The 18622-nt window shown below is 39.6% G+C and overlaps 2 protein-coding genes across 2 annotated transcripts; one reads left to right on the forward strand and one right to left on the reverse strand.

Annotated features, from left to right (window-relative positions):
* Positions 1 to 8820: 8820 nt before the first annotated feature.
* On the reverse strand, positions 8821 to 14073 carry GCK72_009116 (uncharacterized protein; the record flags this gene model as incomplete). Its single annotated transcript, XM_053727221.1, has 8 exons — positions 8821 to 8944; positions 9595 to 10036; positions 10611 to 10824; positions 11845 to 12340; positions 13464 to 13561; positions 13607 to 13758; positions 13804 to 13995; positions 14043 to 14073. 8 exons carry the CDS (start codon positions 14071 to 14073, stop codon positions 8821 to 8823), a joined length of 1749 nt encoding a protein of 582 aa, XP_053586798.1.
* A 925-nt stretch (positions 14074 to 14998) lies between these two features.
* On the forward strand, positions 14999 to 18622 carry GCK72_009117 (uncharacterized protein; the record flags this gene model as incomplete). The annotated part of the gene is made up of 7 exons (XM_003103125.2): positions 14999 to 15109; positions 15154 to 15285; positions 15331 to 15740; positions 15797 to 15910; positions 15958 to 17433; positions 17492 to 18216; positions 18345 to 18622. 7 exons carry the CDS (start codon positions 14999 to 15001, stop codon positions 18620 to 18622), a joined length of 3246 nt encoding a protein of 1081 aa, XP_003103173.2.

Here is an 18622-nt window from a genome sequence, read left to right on the forward strand (position 1 = left end):
ACATCTGATGACTCCTGAGAGTTCCCACGCTTTTGTTTCGAAAATTAATTTGTTTGATCTCCCATTTTTGATTAATTTTGATGTCCTTCCGGGAGTTAGTGACTAACACACTTGGCCGTCCAACATTAGTCACCATTCCCTGATCGGGGGGATCATCTTGGCTAGGGTTCAGAAAAGTCGAGGGAGTCAATGTGTTATGAACGAACAGGTGGGTGAGAAAGAAATTTGGTTAACTTTGAGATGACGTCGTGGTGTTCGAAAAATTCGGCTTTCGAAAAAAAAATCCGATTGGTTGTGTAGATCAAATCAAGAGCTACATTTTTGTAGTTGACAACTTTTTGATAGCTATCCAAGGTTTTGAGATATAAAGCTTTGAAGATTTTTGAGAAAGATGTTTCTTCGTTTAAAAAAATAGCCCAACTTTGACACTTCATAACTAATGATCTTCTTGCCCAATTTTGAAAATTTTTAATTTTACAAATTTCTCAAATCTAGATCTCCATTTTTGTAGTTAACAACTTTTTGATAGCTCTTCACGTTCTCGAGATATGGACAGTCGAAGATTGGTATCTGGGAGGGTGGAGGGCGCAGAGAAGCAAGAGCGGCTGTTTTCTCTGCGTCTCCCACCACCTCGCTCTTACAGGTACTTGACTTTGAGACGCTATATCTCGGAATCGTGAGCAGCTATCAAAAAATTGTAAACTACAAAAATGATCTACATAAAATTTTGCACATTTTTGTATTTTACAATTTTTTGATAGCTTTTTTAGATTTCGAGATATAAGCCATCAAAGATTGGATTTCCGGAACTAGACAATTTTTGATATTCCAAACTTCAAAGCGTTATATCTCTAAAGCAAAAAGAGATATCAAAAAGTTATCAATTACAAAAATAGAGATCTAGATTTGATCTACAAAAAAAGTGTAAATTTGAAAAAATCGAAAAATTAGGAACACCATGGCATGCCCTCAAAGTGGGCTAATTTTCAAAATATTTGAATTTTTAAATCGGTTTTGGTTAGCTCAGATAACTGGTTATCTGGATATCCGGAAAAACATCCGGACATCCGGACGCACAGACAGACAGACAGACTCAAACGGCTGACTACACTTTTGCCCACATTCCTCTTGAGACAAAATTTGAAAAAAAAATTTTGAAGTTTTTTTCAATTCTCAAGACATTAAAGTTCACTATTAATTAACAGACTACTACTACTATGTATTTGATGACAGTGACTAATTTCTTTTCGCTGAAAATTTTTCATTTTTTGGTTTCTTAAATTTCTTAAACTAATTGGCCCCTGAAGACGTCAATGAGTCAGAGAGAGACGCAAAAGAGATTAATTTTCAAAGATCAAAAAAGAAAAAGGGATTTCCCAGTATTTGTTTCTTAATTTGCTACATAATCCCCCATTGCGTAAATACATACTAGCTTGTCTGGAAAAAAAAAGTAAAAAAAAAAATTTCCAAAAAAAGAAAAAAGTGCAAATTAGATCAGAGTTCAGTAAGAAAATGAACGTATTTCTCATTTTTTGAAAGGGGAAATTTTCAGATTTTGAATTGAATAACACAATGAAATGAAGGTTACTCATTCATGTGTTCAGAATTTTTTTGAGCACCAAAAAATTTCTGGTTCGGAAAATTCTGGAATCATTTTTCCATTCGTATGAATAAGTAAATTCTAAGAGTTGCACTATGATGTCAAAAAATGCAACAAAAATCGGGGATTTTTAGACATCTTTTTTTGAATAGGAGGTAATTTTAAAACACCCGGAACATGTAGGTATGAATAGGGTGGAAAATTGGGTATAGGAGATTTTTTATCTGTCTGTGTGTCCGGATGTCCTGATGTCTAGATGTCTAAACTTAACAAAAACAACTAAAAAGTAGAAAAATGACGAGAAAAACCATTAATTTTTTTTCGGAATTTTGAAAACGCATCAAAGGCACGCCAGACACTTCATAAGATAGCTGGACATCTTCAATATGCTTGAAATTCGTTCCAAACTACAAACTTTTATAAAACGCGCAAAAGATACGCCAGACACCCTACAAAAAATGTTCGCCGAGCAAACCGTAAAAGAATCGTATCACAACTTTCAAAAAAAAAACTGTAAAAACGCGTCAAAAGCACGCCAGACACAAATTAAGGCAATTACCCTTAAACATCTTTTAAGGTGTACAAACATGACATTTTTAGAAAACGCGCCAACGGTACGCCAGACAATATGAAAAACCCATAAAACGGAAAGAACGAAAACGCGCCGAAGGCACACCAGTGGTACGAAAATTGCTAAAAAGGCACGCCAGCCTTCCTGTTTTCCACTTCCAGAATAGAGAGAGAAAGAATGTTCCAAATTGACATAATATAATCTTTTATATGTCCGAAGCCCCGCCCCTTTTAGCCTTTTCTGTAAGTCTAGCTGACAAAAAGTGGGCGGAGCCTCCTGTTTGATTTGACGACTTCTTGTCGCAAAAAATGATGATGATGAGGCTAGTGGAAGAGAGATGATATGATGATGAGGCGGATCAAAATTGAAAAAAAAATTAATCTGGGAGATCATTTCTGATCAACTGGGCGATTGGGAGGGGGATTAGATGGGGGATAATTGGGAGTTTTGTTGTTTTTTGACGTGATTTGAGAAAGTCATAAATGGGATGAGCCGTTAGATTATATAGGATCGAATAGCGTGTCTTAAGTTGACGTGATGGTTTAAGGTTTTAAACGGGCGGAACTTTTCGAATTTTTGTTTTTTCTCTGACGAACTTGTCTTAACTTTGTCTGAATCACTTTTGACGCAAATTGGTAGGAAAAATTTTTTTTTGAAAAAATTGCACAACTTTGACACTTCATAACTAATAATCTTTTTGTTCATTTTCAAAAGTTTAAAATTTTTCAGATTTTTCAAACTTAGATCTCCATTTTTGTAGTTGACAACTTTTTGATAGCTCTTCACGTTCTCGAGATATGAGTCGTTGAAGATTGATATCTAGGACGGCGAGAGGGGGGAGGGCGCAGAGAAACGAGAGCGACTGCTTTCTCTGCGTCTCTCCTTCCCTTCCTTCTTCCCCACCGCTCGGGGAACCAATCTTCAACGGTTCATATCTCGAGAACGCGAAGTGCTATCAAAAACTTTTCAACTACAAAAATGTAGAGCTAGATTTGATCTACAAAACCATTATAAATTGAAATATATCTTGTAGCAATGGACTATGTGACATGCTCTCAAAGATACAAATACCCAAAAAAGCTCTCAATTTTTGATCTCTACCCACTAACTAATTAGTCACACGCTTATTCAGAAAATGAGAAAATCATAAAATGAGAACAAAACTCTCTCATAGAGACCTAATTAGGTCTAGTAGATCAAGACCTAACACAATCAACGGTGTCTGCCAGATTTTCGCTCTCGCACACACATATACTAGAAACTGAAAAAAGAATATTTCCACCTGTTTTTTTTCTTGACATTTGGAAAAAACACACAAAACTAGGGCTAATTTAATCGAAATATTACGATGAGATCACTCAAGAGAAAAAATACTATGAGATTATCAGCTGTCTTACTAGTAAATTTTTGAATTTTTGGACGGAAATATATATATATATTTTGGGTCAGAAAATTATTTTGATGATAGAAAGAATGAGGACAAGGCCTGAAATGCCTGGAAAGCCTAAAAAATGGCCTGGAAAGCCTAAAAAGGCCTGAAGAGCCTAAAAAGGCCTAAAAAGCCTGAAATGCCTGAAAAGCCTGAAAAAGAGCCTAAAAAGACCTAAAGACTGAGAAGACCTGAATAGCCTGGAAAGAATAAAAAAGCCTTAAAGACCTAAACAGCCGAAAAAGGCCTGAAACGCCTAAATTGTCTAAGAAGGCCTGAAAAATCCCTAAATGCCTGGAAAGCCTAAAAAGAGCCTGAAAAACCTGAGAAGGCCTGAAATGCCTGGAAAGCCTGAAAAAGAGCCTTAAAAGATCTAAAAAGCGTGAGAAGGCCTGAAAAGCCTGAAACAGCCTAAACTTCCAAAAAGGGAGCCCTGAAAGACCTGAAGGACCGAAGAATGCCTGAGAAGGCCTGAAAAGCCTGAAAAGCTCAAAACCACCCTTAGAAGAAAAGTGAGGTCAAAAACCGGAAAACCAAAAGGAAAAATCAGAATTATTCCAATGAATTTCCCCCTTTTCCCTGTCATTCGTCCACTAATTATACTCGAATCCGTTCCAAATAATTCCCACGCGGCACGTCTTCACGAGGAGACACGTCATAATGAACGGGAAGAGGACAAAAATACGTCGTCAAAAATAGGAATACTCTGATGGGAAGGGGGACAGTACTAGGCACAGTTTGAGAAATGACGTGGGTGGTTAAATTCAGATGACGTGAGGGGACGGTGCAAAAGAAATAAGGGTGCATAGACTGGTGGAAAACTGGAAAATGAAAACTGATGTGCCTTAGTTAGCCTGAAATGCCTGAAAAACCTGAAAAAGGCCTATCCCAGCTTGCTAACCAAAATACCCAAATTGAGCATTCATTCACTTGGAAGAGCTAGAATGGTTGAAGAGGCCTAATCAAGGCTAACTACCTAAAACAGCCTGAATTGACCTCAAACTACTAAAGGATAACCTTAGAGTACTGTACTTTGAACTACCCAACTTTCAATAGTCTCAGCAAGAAGTGCTTAAATAGCCTACATTTGCCTAAAAAGATCCTGAAGTTGCCTGAAATTGTCAATTCACTCAAAAGTTATTTAAAATCCTAAACTAGAAATCCTAACATCCCCTATTGAACAGACCTTCCTCTACAATACTCATCAGTGAAAACTCTCCAACTTCAAAGGCACACCGAGTGACTCTTTGTTATCCAACCTTCAAAATGCTTAGTTTATTTTGTAGATCAAAACTAGCTCTACATTTTTGTAGTTGACAACTTTTTGATAGCTATTCACGTTCTCGGGATATAAACAGTTGAAGATTATTATCTGGGGTCCTGCGAGGGAGGGGAGCGAGAGACGCAGAGAAAGCAGGCGCTCTCGTTTCTCTGCGCCCTCTCTCCTTCCTCACCCTCTCGCCGTCATAGATACCAATCTTCAACTGTTCATATCTCGAGAACGTAAAGAGCTAGAAAAAAGTTGTCAACTACAAAAATAGAGATCTAGGTTTGAAAATTTTGGAAAATTAAACATTTTCAAAATTGGGCAAGAAAATCATTAGTTATGAAATGTCAAAGTTGGACCTATCTTCAAAGCCGCATATCTCCAAACCTAGAATAGCTTTCAAAAAGTTGTCAACTACGAAAATGTAGCCCTATTTTTGATCTACCAAACCATTATAGACTCAAATGTATCTTGTAGCAATGGACTCTGTGACATGCTCTCAAAGTCACGAATTCCCGAAAAAGACAACTAAACTCCATTTTGATCTCAACCTTCCTTAAGCCTCTTGTTGTGTTTTTTCAGGAAAAGGATTAACATTTATAGAAAAGGTGAACTTTTCTTGGAGAAGGGGAAACCTTTCTCTTCCCAATTTAGGACCTTTTCTCCATTTCATCTCCGTCATGTTTTCATATCAATTTCTATTCTTAATCATCATCAATTCAACAATGAATAATGTTAATCCCCTTTCCTAGCCAATTTCCGAGTTGCAGACATATAAATATCAAAAGATTTCCGTTTTGCGTCAGAGATTTGATCAAGAAGAGACCTGACCCCGGGATTAGAGTGTTGCCATATCTTTTATTGGATTCGGAGAGAGGATATTTTGAGAAGGGATTACGGGTGGAAATGGAAATTGATGTGGGTGATTTTTGGGGAGGAAGAGTACAGAAATAGTTTTGAAGTGATTTCTGGAATAAAGTTTCGGGTACGGGGGTAAAGATAGGCCTTGATTCTGGAGAGCCATGGATTCTTATAAGGGCTGGAAGGTCTGGGAGGGTATGAGAGAGACCTGAAAAGCCTTAACGCCTAAAAAAGCTGAAAATTTCCCTTTATGGCCAGAAAGACATAGGTATGTAGATCTAGAGTTGTACCTATGTACAATTTGTATCTAAACTTGCCTCAAACTTACTCAAACAAAAGGAAACACCCTGTAAAACTAGTACAACAAGACAAATCCATACTTGCAAACCGGGCCGGCGTGTAACTCGCTTCAAACGCATTGTTATGGGCTGAAAAATATACCAAAATGTAGATCTCGGTGAGATCTATGTCTGTGACATATTACGGACCGGATGGTAAATCCTTAGTGTACTGCGAGCCGGGATTAAGTACCAAAAAATCAAAAAATGACCGAAAAATGCATTCTAGCCACGCCCGCGCTACATTAACAATTACTCATTCGGCCTGTGGTAAGTCACAGAAATAGAACTTGACAAGATCTACATTTTGGTATATTTTTCAGCTCATAAAATTCAGTTTGAAGCGAGTTACGCGACAAGAATGAGCAAACCGAAAAACATCCCTCAAGGCGTCCCTCAAAAAACCTCGACTTTGAAAACACAGACACGACATCTCTTGTTACCCGATTTTTACAAAAGTACATTTTCCGACAAGATCAAATTTAGTACTATATTTTTGTAGTTGAAAGCTTTTCTCTAACTATTCACGTTCCTGAGATACGCCTCCTCAAAGTTGGGTACCAGAAAAGTTTTAGGAACCCAATTTTTGAAGCATCATATCTCAAAATTTAAAGAAGATATCAAAAAGTTGTCAACAACGAAAATATAGATTTAGATTGGATCTACACCTGCTAACAGTGAGAGAGTGCAGAGAAACGAGACTGTCTAACATCTCTGCGTCTCTCCGCTCCCCTCCCTCTTCTTCCTCTTCCCCCAGGTACCAATCTTGAATGGTTCATATCTCGAGAACGCGAAGAGTTATCAAAAAGTTGTCAACTACAAAATTGGAGATCTAGATTTGATCTACATAGTGAATGCAATTTTAAAGTGAGGAAGCAATAAGGAAGTGAGTTATGAAGCCTCTAAGGTCAGTGGCTTTCAGTGACATTTAACCATTCAAAACTGTTGGTCTTGTCAGATCTTACTTCATGAATCCCTATCCCAATATAAAAAATTTCTAATGTAGATCAAGCCAAAAAGCCAAAAAACATCAAAACACAGAAAGTTGACAAAACTCGAAACATTTCGGTCACAAACTCTGAAAGTGGGCGGAGTCTCATCTCGATTTCTGATTCCCATTTTCAATTTGATAAAACACACACCTTCACACCTTCACACCTTCACACCCTTCACACATATATTTTCAGTTGCAGGTGCAACTCGTTTCGACGGAAATTGCCAATTTTCGAGACGAGATTAATACCAATTTGCGTCAATCTCTCTCTCACTTGTTGGGGAGGGCGCCCACAGACATATCCGAGAGTAGATCAAAAATAGTTGGCCACATTTTATTTTCAGAATTCAGATGACGTTCACCAGAAGATTCTGACAGACGTCATTTATGAAACAGAAATTTTATTCGAGGACCCTCTCGGGAGGAATCGGATACTATGAATAGCTGAAAATGGAACGGATATACATATGTCTGGAACATGATTGGTGTGTAGATCATGAAATTTTTCCGATTTTCTTTGGTCGGGATGAGTTGAGGGGTCGAAAGTTAGGCCACGTCCAATTTTCGCAATTTTAACAAATTTTCGATATTCCTTATGACTAATTTTACACAAAACCAACAAAATCTCGCAAAAAGTCAATATTTGCGAAAAAAAACTACATTTAAATTTCCCGCGATTTTTCAGTCTGCATTTTTGCATCATGGTGTTTGCAGACAATGCGTCAAACTTTACGAACAATTTTGTTACAATTTTTGAAAGAAAAGTGTGAAATTTTCAGAGTTTTCAAGGTGTTTGGAATGCGAAAGTAATTAAATTTTGTTAAAAAAACATGAATAAATTTGAAAAAACACAGAAAAATCAACTCAGCTAGAAATTGGTTACGCAATTTTTTTGAATATAAAAGTAAAATAATATATTTTCTACTAAAATCCAATTCTGCTGAAACCAAATACAAAAACTCGGTTTTTCAACTCGAAATAAAAGTTCGGAAAATTAAATTTAAACTCCCGCCAATTTTCGGTCCGCTCTTTTTCGTGGCGGTGTTCGCGTGCAATGCGCTGAACTTTACGAGCAACTTTATGAAATCTTTTTTTTATCCCAAAAACTTTTTCTTTCTGGTTTTCCGTGCTAAAACAAACAAAAATTATTTCTAGAAAAAATAAAGAATAAAAATAACGACTAATAAAATAGTATACATCATTAAAAAGTTGTATATATGTGTTTATCGAGACTTTTCTGTTTTGAAAAGATAGAAACTAATAAAAAGAGTCTCCGGAGACCGTTTTTCCTTATTTATCAGAAATCTTCAAAGGAAAAAAAATTATTGCAAAAAGCAATAAAAATTCTATTTTCTGCTCGCCCCATACCACTTGAACTTTAGAAAATAAATTACCCAAATTTCCAAGATTTTAAATGTCAAATCTTGTAAAAACCGATTAACTGAGCTAATCAGCGAGTAGCAAACAAATGGGAGGAAAAAGAGTTTTATGCAGCACACTGAGAGTGAGAAAAATACAAGACACGAACGGATGAAAATTCGAAAATCTCTCTGAGAAGAGAAACGACATGAAAGTAATTGTTTGAGTGTACAAAGTATAAGGAGGGCATGAAAAAAAAGAAAAGAAGAAAACAATTAAGTGACTAGAATTTCGAAAAAATTTCTCTTTGCGTCTATATTAAAAAGAAAAGCGAAAATTATCTTACAAACATTAGTTCTTAGCAGAAAATAATTATAGAAAGTGATTAAAGACTGAACATTTTATGCAATATTGACATCCCCTTGAATGGAGCTGTCCTGACTGTCCTCTTCGTCTTCTTGCTCGTCTTCGTCCTCTCCAGATGACTCATTCGCGACTTCTTCGTCTTCTGAGTTGGTTATGGCTCTGAAAATTGGAGGAATTTTGAACGAAAAATTGAACATTTTTATATCGGATGACAAAGAAAACTACAAACTCAAATGACAAAACTAACGCGTCAGACACAGGATTTATCGAAAAACCAGTTAGTTAGAAGCCTATTTGCAGTTTTTCGGGCCAAAATATGGTTTTTGACAGAAAACCCCAGTTTTGGCCTAGATACTCCCAAAACTCGGCCTCCAAATTTTCGCATTTTCACTTTTTTGGTTGGTTTTGATTGAAATTTTCTAGGCAACGCCTCCTTTTTGGTGATTTTATTGAAAAAAATCTCAAAACATTGGTGGCCGAACTAGGGGTTTCTAGGCCACATTCTGGGAAAATGAAAAATTCCATACTTGTCAAGGCCGTGTTTTGGCGCCAAAGTTAAACATTCAAGTTTTTTGAATTTTCTTCACGAAAAACTCAAATTTTCGACTATCATTTAGAATTAGAAGAGATTCTGAAAAATTATTGGAAATTTTCACATTTTCTATGAAAAATTGAAAAAATCTCAAAATATTCTCAAAACATTGGTGACCGAACTTCGGGTTCCTAGGCCACATTACCCCGGGAAAATGAGAAATTCTAAATGGCCGAATTTCAGTATTTCCTAGGCCACGGCACCCCCAAAAACTTACTCATCCGCTTCAGGAACAACACCCAACGGCACATTTCCATCAACAATTTGTCCATAACCTCTGGCTGTGAAATCTGGAATCTCAATCTCTTCCTCTCCAGTGGTAATTGGATCTCTTTCAGGCATCTGAACCAATTCCTCTGCCGGCTGATATTCCATCATTTCCTTCGGTTTCTCTCCTAATTTCAGATGTTTCAACGCCTCTTTCAGTGCAATATCTGGTTTCGATAAGTCACTAAATTCAGGTTGATGAGCACACGAAGCTCTGCAAAGAGCCATTGCCACTTCGGCTTTCTCCATTATCTCCGCATTTGAACTCGCCACGGATTGTTCTCTTTGCATCTTTCGGGGACGCAGAAATCGCTTATCGGACCAGTAGCCACCGCATCCCGTCGAGCGGAGAGGAGTCGTTTCGAAGAGGAGAGGAAGCCAGCCTGGTTCGCCTGAAAATTGGGGGAACATTGGATGAATACGTACTATTTTTGAGTGAAAACTAATAATTTTTGAGTAAAAAATGACAATTTTTGACCAAAGTTTCAGTTCTAATAGCCTTGAAATCTTCAAAAATGCGTTCAAAAAAAAACTCCGACGCGCGTAGAAATGAAGTCTGGGGTACCTTTAGCGCGTGGACAAAATTGGTTAGTGAAAAGTTGAGATTTTGAGTAAAATCTGGAGTGTTTTTGGCGCGTTTTTCAATGAAAACGCTGGCCTAGAAAACTCATTTCATAAAAACCTCGGCCATCTTTTTTTCCCTCAGAATTCCCCTCCCACACCTTCCAAATCCGAAGTAGTTGTAATCTGTGGCTGGGGCGCCTTTGACGCGTTTCAGGTCAGAAATTTATTATTTTCAAGTGCAAACCAGAATTTTCGCATGTACAAACGCGCCCCAGACGCCTCAGTTATTGGAAAAAACGTAATTTATAATGAGCAAAGCAACTTCTGGCGCCTGGCCTAGAAAACTCATTTCATAAAAACCTCGGCCATCTTTCTTTTCCCTCTGAATTCCCCTTCCCACACCTTCCGAATCCGAAGTAGTCGTTATCAGTGCCGCATTGGCCATTGGTTTCGATGGTCGTGCCGTCCAAACAGGCATCATCTTCTCCTCTTTCTCCTCCTTCACTTTCGCCGTCGTCTTCATTGTCTCCAGAATCATCTCGACGTCTTCCGCCGGGATTCTCGTCTTCAACGTCTGCCAGAATTCATCGTTTTTCAGGTCTTCATCCTCGACGACCTATAATATAAATGTCAACGGTTTCGCTCATTTTAATCCCCCCGTGATTAATCCTAATCTCATCAAATGAATGTCCTTTCAGTTGTCTTCTTCTCCAGAAGAAGACGTTGACGACGTCAAAGAATCCAAAAAAGACGTAATGAAGAGGATTATCTCATTTATTTGGAAATCAACTCTTCATTAAATCTCTCTCCAGATTGGGAATTCCTATTAATTGATCAGATATTCAGGAGGGATTAGTGACATAGATAGATGACTTATTCAGAAAGGCCATCAGAGGCTTCAATAGCAGAAAAAAATGACCAAGAGTTTAAAATGTGCTCATTGAGCAGGGTTTGGGGACCTAGAAAACGAAGATTTGAAAAAAAACGCTTCAGGCGCGCCTTTGACGTGTTTGCAGTTCGAAAACTGTGACAAAATTGAATGTCTGGGGCACCTTTGACGTGTTTTATATCGGAATTTGTGCCAAAATTGAGTGGCTGTCTGGGGTGTCTTTGACGCGTTTGCAGGTCGGAAATTGAAAACGCAATATTTTCAAATAGAAACCAGATTTTTTGCATGTAAAAACGCGTCTCAGGTGCGCCAGACGTCTCAGTTATTGAATAAAAAAACGTGAATTTTTGAAAATTAAGTCTGGGGCGCGTTCAACGCGTTGTGAAGATTGATAATGATCAATTATTAGGATTTTGACCAATTTTACTATTGACTGGGGGCGCCTTTGGCGCGTTTTACCGATATTTAGGGTTAGTTTTTCAGGGGTATTTTGACAAGAAAGGAGGCAAAAAATATGATCTGGTGCACCTCCGACGCTTCAGAAATGGAGGCTGGGGTGCCTTTGGTGCGTTTTTCGCGGACAACTATAAGGTGGAAAAGTGATTTTTCAAGATAAATTGGTGGAAACATGTAATTTTTACTCAAAATTTTTGAGTAAGAATAGAGGCTGGGGTGTCTTTGACGCTTTTTTCAATGAAAAAAAGGGAATTTCGACTTAAAATAGCCGTTTTTCCATCAATTTCTCACCGGTTTTCTCTCCAAATCGTCTCGAATCTCATTCCCATCTTCCGATTCATCAGCAGAATCAGCTGCCGGCTGAGGTGTTTCATCTCCAGATTCATCAGAAGTCGGTGGATATATTGGGATAGTTGTCATGGGTCGAATAACCTGTTGTACGTGATGATCTACCGTCATTGCACTCTCCACAACGACGGGCGGTCTCTCGATTCCCGCCGCATTCGCCATCATTCTCTGAGCATTTCTGCTGATTATTGAATTCGTCGGCGCACTCAACAATTCGGTCATTCTTCTCAACTCTTCTGCTGTATCCGGTCGGATATTTCTTATTAATTCTGCCACGTCACCACCCAATTCGTCTTGAAGAAGTCGTCCCGCACCGGGAACTCCCGTCGTTCGAGTTGCTCCACCACCGGCTCGCTGAGTTCGACGAGCCAACATTGGTCGTCTTTGAGCTGGACGGGTGGCGTTGATTAGGGGTTCAGAGGCACGGAGCACGTCCATTCTGTAATAACTGGTGGGAGATGAGAGAATTTCAGAAGAAATTGCGGGATTTTGAAAGATTTTTCAAAATTTCGACAATTTAAAGAGAAAAAACATGAATTTTTATAGAAATTTAACAGAAATCCTTATGTTTCGAACTTCAGACAGCAAAACGCGCCAACGACACGCCAGACTCCAATTTCTAAAGTTACGATTTTGCTACATTTTCACGAAATTTGGTATCTGGCGTGTCGTTGACGCGTTTTTCTGACTGAGCTGGGGTGCCTTTGACGCGTTTTGCAGATCGAGCAAAAGAAAACAAAATCTGGTTTTGATGTTTTTGAGGTAATTTTTCACTTTTTTCGGCTCGAATTTCAATCTTTCCAAAAAATTTCTTTATTTAAAAAAAAAAGAAAAATGCTGAAAATCTACGCCTGGCGCACCTTTGGCGCGTTTTCAAACTTTTTAAAGTTGTTGGGACGTTAATTCAGATTGGGAGAGAAATTGCTAAATTTTGGAAGATTTTTTCAAAATTCCGACAATTTTATTCGAAAAAACCTGAAATTTTGTAAAAATTTTACTAAAAATCTTCATTTTTCGAATTTCAGACTGGAAAACGCGCCAACAACACGCCAGATACTAAATTTCTCTAAAAATGAAACAAAATCTTAAACTTTTAAAATCGAAAAAGCGCTAAAGTTGCGCCAGACTCCGATTTCTAAAGTTTATGATTTTGTTACATTTCGTAAGAAAGTTGATAACTGGCGTGTCGTTGACGCGTGTTTCTGTCTGGAAGAATTGAGAATCCGGGGGAGAAATCAGGGGATTTTGGAAGATTTTCGTTGTTTTTCGAGCAAAAAATCGGGTTTGGATGTTTTTTGAGGTAAATTCTCATTTTTTCCGGCTGAATTTCAATTTTTTCAAGAATTTTCAAAAAAAATTTAAAATAAAAACAACGAAAATGCTGAAAATCGACGCCTGGCGCACATTTGGCGCGTTTTCCTATTTCTAAATATAGAAATTTAGTATCTGGCGTGTCGTTGACGCGTTTTTCGGTCTGAAATTCGAAAAATAATGCTTTTTAGTTAAATTTCTATAAAATTTCAGGTTTATTCGCTTAAAATTGTCTTTAAAAAAGTTCTTACGCGTTTCCGTGAACTTCCAACCAGTGATGGCTCAAATTTTCAGTGGTTTTCGAGGAATTGTGCTCCATATCGGTGATACCAATGCATAATGGGCATATCTTTAATAATTTTTGATTTTTTAAGGTTTAAAATTGATAAAATACCACACTAAAACCAGGCGGATCGGAGTGAACCGTCGTCACGTGACTGCCGAATTGTCGTTCTGTGAGACCGGATAAATTGCAGTACGGACACACGAATGAGACGATTTTTCGCTCGTCGTATCGTCGATTCGGGTCGCCTTCGTAGACTAATTCTGAAGAAAAATTGGATTTTTTCATTTTTTAAATTGAATTTTTACCAAAATCTACAGCACTGAGAATCAATTGCATCGGATGAGATTCTTCGTGAGGTGGCACATCTGGATCTGGACGTTCTTGTCCAAAGTTTTTAGTGGTATAACAGCTAAAACAGAGATCGAAATCAGCGCATCGTAGACATTTATAACGATTTCCGTAGAATGCCGTTTGAGTACAGCCATCACAGGAGACGCCTGCAAAATTATGGGTTTTTTGGCCTAAAATAATTAGAATAGCCTGCCTTCGTGATTTCCTAGCAGTGGGGATACCATTCGGCGCCTGATGATTTGGGCAACTGACTCGGAAATAATGATTCTGAACGAAAAAAGTTACTCGTGGAAAAGTGAGTTTTTCTCGGTCAAAATTGAGTTTTAAAGGAAAAATTGGCTTTTAAAAACATAGTTTTTATTATTTTCTCTCGGATTTTCAAAAAATTTCCAAGATTTTCCGTCGAAAAATATTTTTCCTAGGCGACAAAAGATGGATGAGAAAACAAACCCGTGTGTAAATAACCTCACGCTTTAAAGGCGCACGCAATTTCGCGCCTCGCGGGTCTCGCCACGATTTCTCTTTCCAATGAAATTTCCAACGGAACAAATGGATTTTCAGCGATTTTTCGACGATTTTCAGCGTTTTACGGGGATTTTTTTGAGTTTTCATTTTGAAAATTAAATCGAGCAGGTCTTTTTGCACTGTTTGGTGTAAAATTTATGAAATTTGGATGAAAAATGTTGAATTTTGGAGAGAAATTGTGCGTTGTGTGCGGGAAGGGGTGGTTGCCGCTTTCGGGGGCCGTTTGAATAGTGGATTTCGCAATTTTATACATATTAATTAATGAATTCACTATTCTGTGGTTGAGTTATGTGGGAAAACTATTTCAATATCCGTTTCGCGCGAAAATTTCGAGGAAAAGGGATTTTTCGAAAAATTTATTCGACATTTTGAGAAAAAAAACAATGAAACAGCCTATTTTTGCGTAGAAAGAAACTGTAAATTAATTGAAAAACAATTATTACTATATAAAAAAGTATGACAATTCTCTCAATTTTTACTGTTTCTGATACAGATTTTCTCCTCAAACCTGATTTATAAAAACTACTCTCTTTCTCCGCTTATTTTTCTATTAAAAAATCTTTCTCTGATATATGCTCATTTTTTCAGACTAAGTCTCACTTCACGGTAATCCGAGCGCCAATCATGGCTCCGAATTATTTTCAAAAGCCCGAGGCCGCTTTGAAGCGCGCCGAAGAACTCATTCAAGTCGGAAAAGAGTCGGATGCTTTGGACACTCTCCATGACACCATTAAAGTGAGTTTTAGTGTAATAAATTACAAACAACCATAAATATTCAGGCTAGAAGACACAAACAATGGACACAAACTCATGAGGCCATCATGATCAAGCACATGGAACTGTGTGTGGATCTGAAGAAGCAACACCTAGCGAAGGATGCGTTGTTCCAGTACAAAGCTCTTACTCAGCAGGTTTCTAGTGCTCAAAATATTCAAAACTTATGATTTTTTTTTCAGATCAACGTGAAATCGCTCGAAACAGTCGTCGAACATTTCCTGAAACTCGCCGAAAGCAAAACCGAAGAAGCTCAGAAGCAGTCGATAGAGAAAGTTGAAGAAATCGGAGATCTCGATCAAGGAGACGTTCCAGAACGTCTTCTCCTCGCCGTCGTCTCCGGAGCAGCCGCCCAAGACCGAATGGATCGTACCGTTCTCGCACCATGGCTCCGTTTCCTCTGGGATTCCTACAGAAATTGTCTGGAATTGTTGAGAAACAACGCTCAAGTCGAACATCTTTACCATCAAATCAGTCGTCACTCGTTCAGTTTCTGTCTCCGATACCAGCGACGTACCGAGTTCCGCAAACTCTGTGATCTTCTCCGTATGCATTTGAATCAAATTCAGAAGCATCAATATGCACCGAATGTGTGAGTAGTGAAAATTTACAGCAAATGATCTCATCGTCCTCTGTTTTTTGTTTCAGCAACTCATTCCGCGTTAAACTCACCTCCCCGGAGTCATTGGCACTTATGCAAGACACTAGATTGGTTCAGTTGGATACTGCTATTCAGATGGAGCTCTGGCAAGAAGCTTACAAGTGAGTTTATATTTAAATTTAATTTTTCAATGATTTTTAAATTTCAGGAGTGCCGAAGACGTGCACGGAATGATGCAACTCTCCAAAGACAAGGATAAGAGAACTGTGAAGCCATCCAGTTACGTCAACTACTATGACAAACTCGCTCTTGTCTTCTGGAAGGCTGGAAACAGTTTGTTCCACGCCGCTGCTCTCCTTCAAAAGTTCATTATCTACAAGGACATGAAGAAGTCGTTCACACAAGAAGAAGCTCAAGAGCAGGCTACCCGTGTTCTTCTCGCCACTCTCTCCATTCCAGAAGGATCTGATTCTCCATCGGATTTGTCAAGAAACCTTGATATCGAGGAGCAACACGTTGCCAACATGAGACTTCTCTCCAACTTGCTCCGTCTTCCAATCGCCCCAACTAAGAACGGAATTCTCAAGGAGGCCGCTCGTATTGGAGTACCAGAGGCTTCTGGACAAATTGCCAAGGATCTTTACAAACTTCTTGAGAGCAACTTCTCTCCACTGAAAGTCGCTAAGGATGTTCAAGCTGTTCTTGATACCATAACTCGTCCAGATCATCAACAATATGTTGAATCTCTTCAAGCTGTTGCTGCAGTCAAGGCTTTGAAGCAAGTTTCGGTTATTTATGAGGCTATCAGCTGGGAAAGAATCCGCAAAATCATTCCATTCTACTCGGATTTGGCCCTTGAGAGAGTCGTCGTTGAGGCCAGCAAACACAGAATCGTGAAGGCTCAAATCGATCATCGTGCCGATTGTGTTCGCTTCGGTTCCTCGGATGCTACACTCGCTGGAGGAGTTGATGAATGTGATAACAACGAGGGATTCACCGGAGATGATACTCAATTGGGAGTTGAAGGAGTTCGTAACCATCTGGAAGCAATGTACACTCGTCTTCGTGTTCTCGTCGAAGGACTTGATGCGGAGAAACGACGCAAGGAGATGGTCCGTAAAATCGAGAACCATGTTACCAGTTACGAGAAGAACCGTCCAACCGAGATAGATCGTATCCACCGACGCAAGAAGATGCTCGAGAACTACAAGGAGAACTGGGAGCGTGTCAAGGCTGAAAAGACTCTGCAAGCTGCTACTGAACAAGCTAAACGTGAAGAAGCCGCTCGTGCTGAGGAGATGAAGAGGCTCGACGAGCAGAATAAGGAGAGTGAGCGGAAGAGAAAGCAGGCTGAAGCCGAGGAGATTCAGAAGAAGATCAAACAAGATCAACTCTACAAAATGCAACAGAACGCCATCTACCAAGCCATCATCAAGGAGAAGGGACTCGACCAATTCCGTGATATGGATCCAGAGCAAGTGTTGCGCGAGCAAAGAGAACGATTGGATAAGGAGAGAGCGGAGACTCAACGGCGGTTGCAGCAACAGGAGAAGAACTTTGACCATCATGTGCGTGCTCTCCACTTGGAAGAGATGAACGAGCGACGTGCTGTGATGCATATGAGAATGAATGAGGCGCCGAAACTTCATGACCAGTATGAAGAGCAGAGAATTGCTAAGGAGATGTAAGTTTCTTGAAAATTTGAGTCAGAATTGAATGAAGTGTAAATTTCATATTTTCAGTGCCGCTCACGAGAAACACGTCCAAATTTGGGCGATGTGGGATCAAGTCCGTGACGCTACTCTCGAATGGGTCGAAGAAGTCAAAGTTGACAACCGAGACAACCTTGAGAAGAAGATTTCCGAGTGGGAAATCAAACTCGAAGCTGTTCGTAACAGTCGTCTCGCCGAGCGTGCCGAAAAGCGTAAGAAGGAGAGAAAGGAGTTGGCGATGCAAGCGAAGATCGCCGAAGAGCGTAAACGTCGTGAAGATGAGGAGCGTGCTCGTCAAGCTGTCATCGACAGCCAACGTCGTCCACATGATCGTGACGGTCGTCGTAGAGAGATGGAGAACTCCGCCGCTATGCAAGACAACGATTGGAGAAGAAATGCTCCAGCACGCGACGCACCACCACCAAGAGATTCTCGCCCAATGCGCGGTGATGGACCGACTCGTGAGCCACGTGAACAATTCATTCCTTCCTCCAAAGCCGACACCGATTCGTCGTGGAGATCGTCGGCGCAACCCCGCAAACCTGATGACCGTCGTAGCGAAGAGTTCCGTCGTGATGATGGACCACGTCGCGGTGATGATGGACCACGCCGAAGCGACGATTTCCGTCGTAACGAAAATGATGGACCTCGTCGTGGCCCACCTCTCCCTGTTTCGAAGGCTGACACCGTTGATAAGTGGGAGCGTGGAGCGAAGCCTGTCACCTCACCACCTCAAAAGACCGAATCCCCACCAGGTAATTAGCAACTCACTTTTTTTTTCAATTTCTGAAACGAATTTTGAACATTTCTGCATATTATTTCCAGCAGAAGTTTTCTATTTGGTATTCTTATCTGAAAACTTTTTGAAAAATGTATTTTTCAGCCGCCGCCCCTGAGCCGAAATCCGATGGACCCAAGAAATTCGTCCCACCGCATCTCCGAAACAAACAAGGCAGTGGCACACCGTCCGAAGAAACATCTCCACGCAACGGAGCCAATGTTTCCAGCCCTCCAGATCGTGCTCAAGGACTCCGAGGCCCACCACCACCATCATCCGGTGGCCCGGGAGGACGCAACCTGCCGCCACGTCGTACCGATGGACCGCCACAACGCAATTCGGACACCTCAAGAAACGCTGATACCGGAAACTGGAGAAAATAA

The sequence above is a fragment of the Caenorhabditis remanei genome, chromosome III (assembly GCF_010183535.1).
Source record: "Caenorhabditis remanei strain PX506 chromosome III, whole genome shotgun sequence".
Lineage (NCBI taxonomy): Eukaryota > Metazoa > Nematoda > Chromadorea > Rhabditida > Rhabditidae > Caenorhabditis > Caenorhabditis remanei.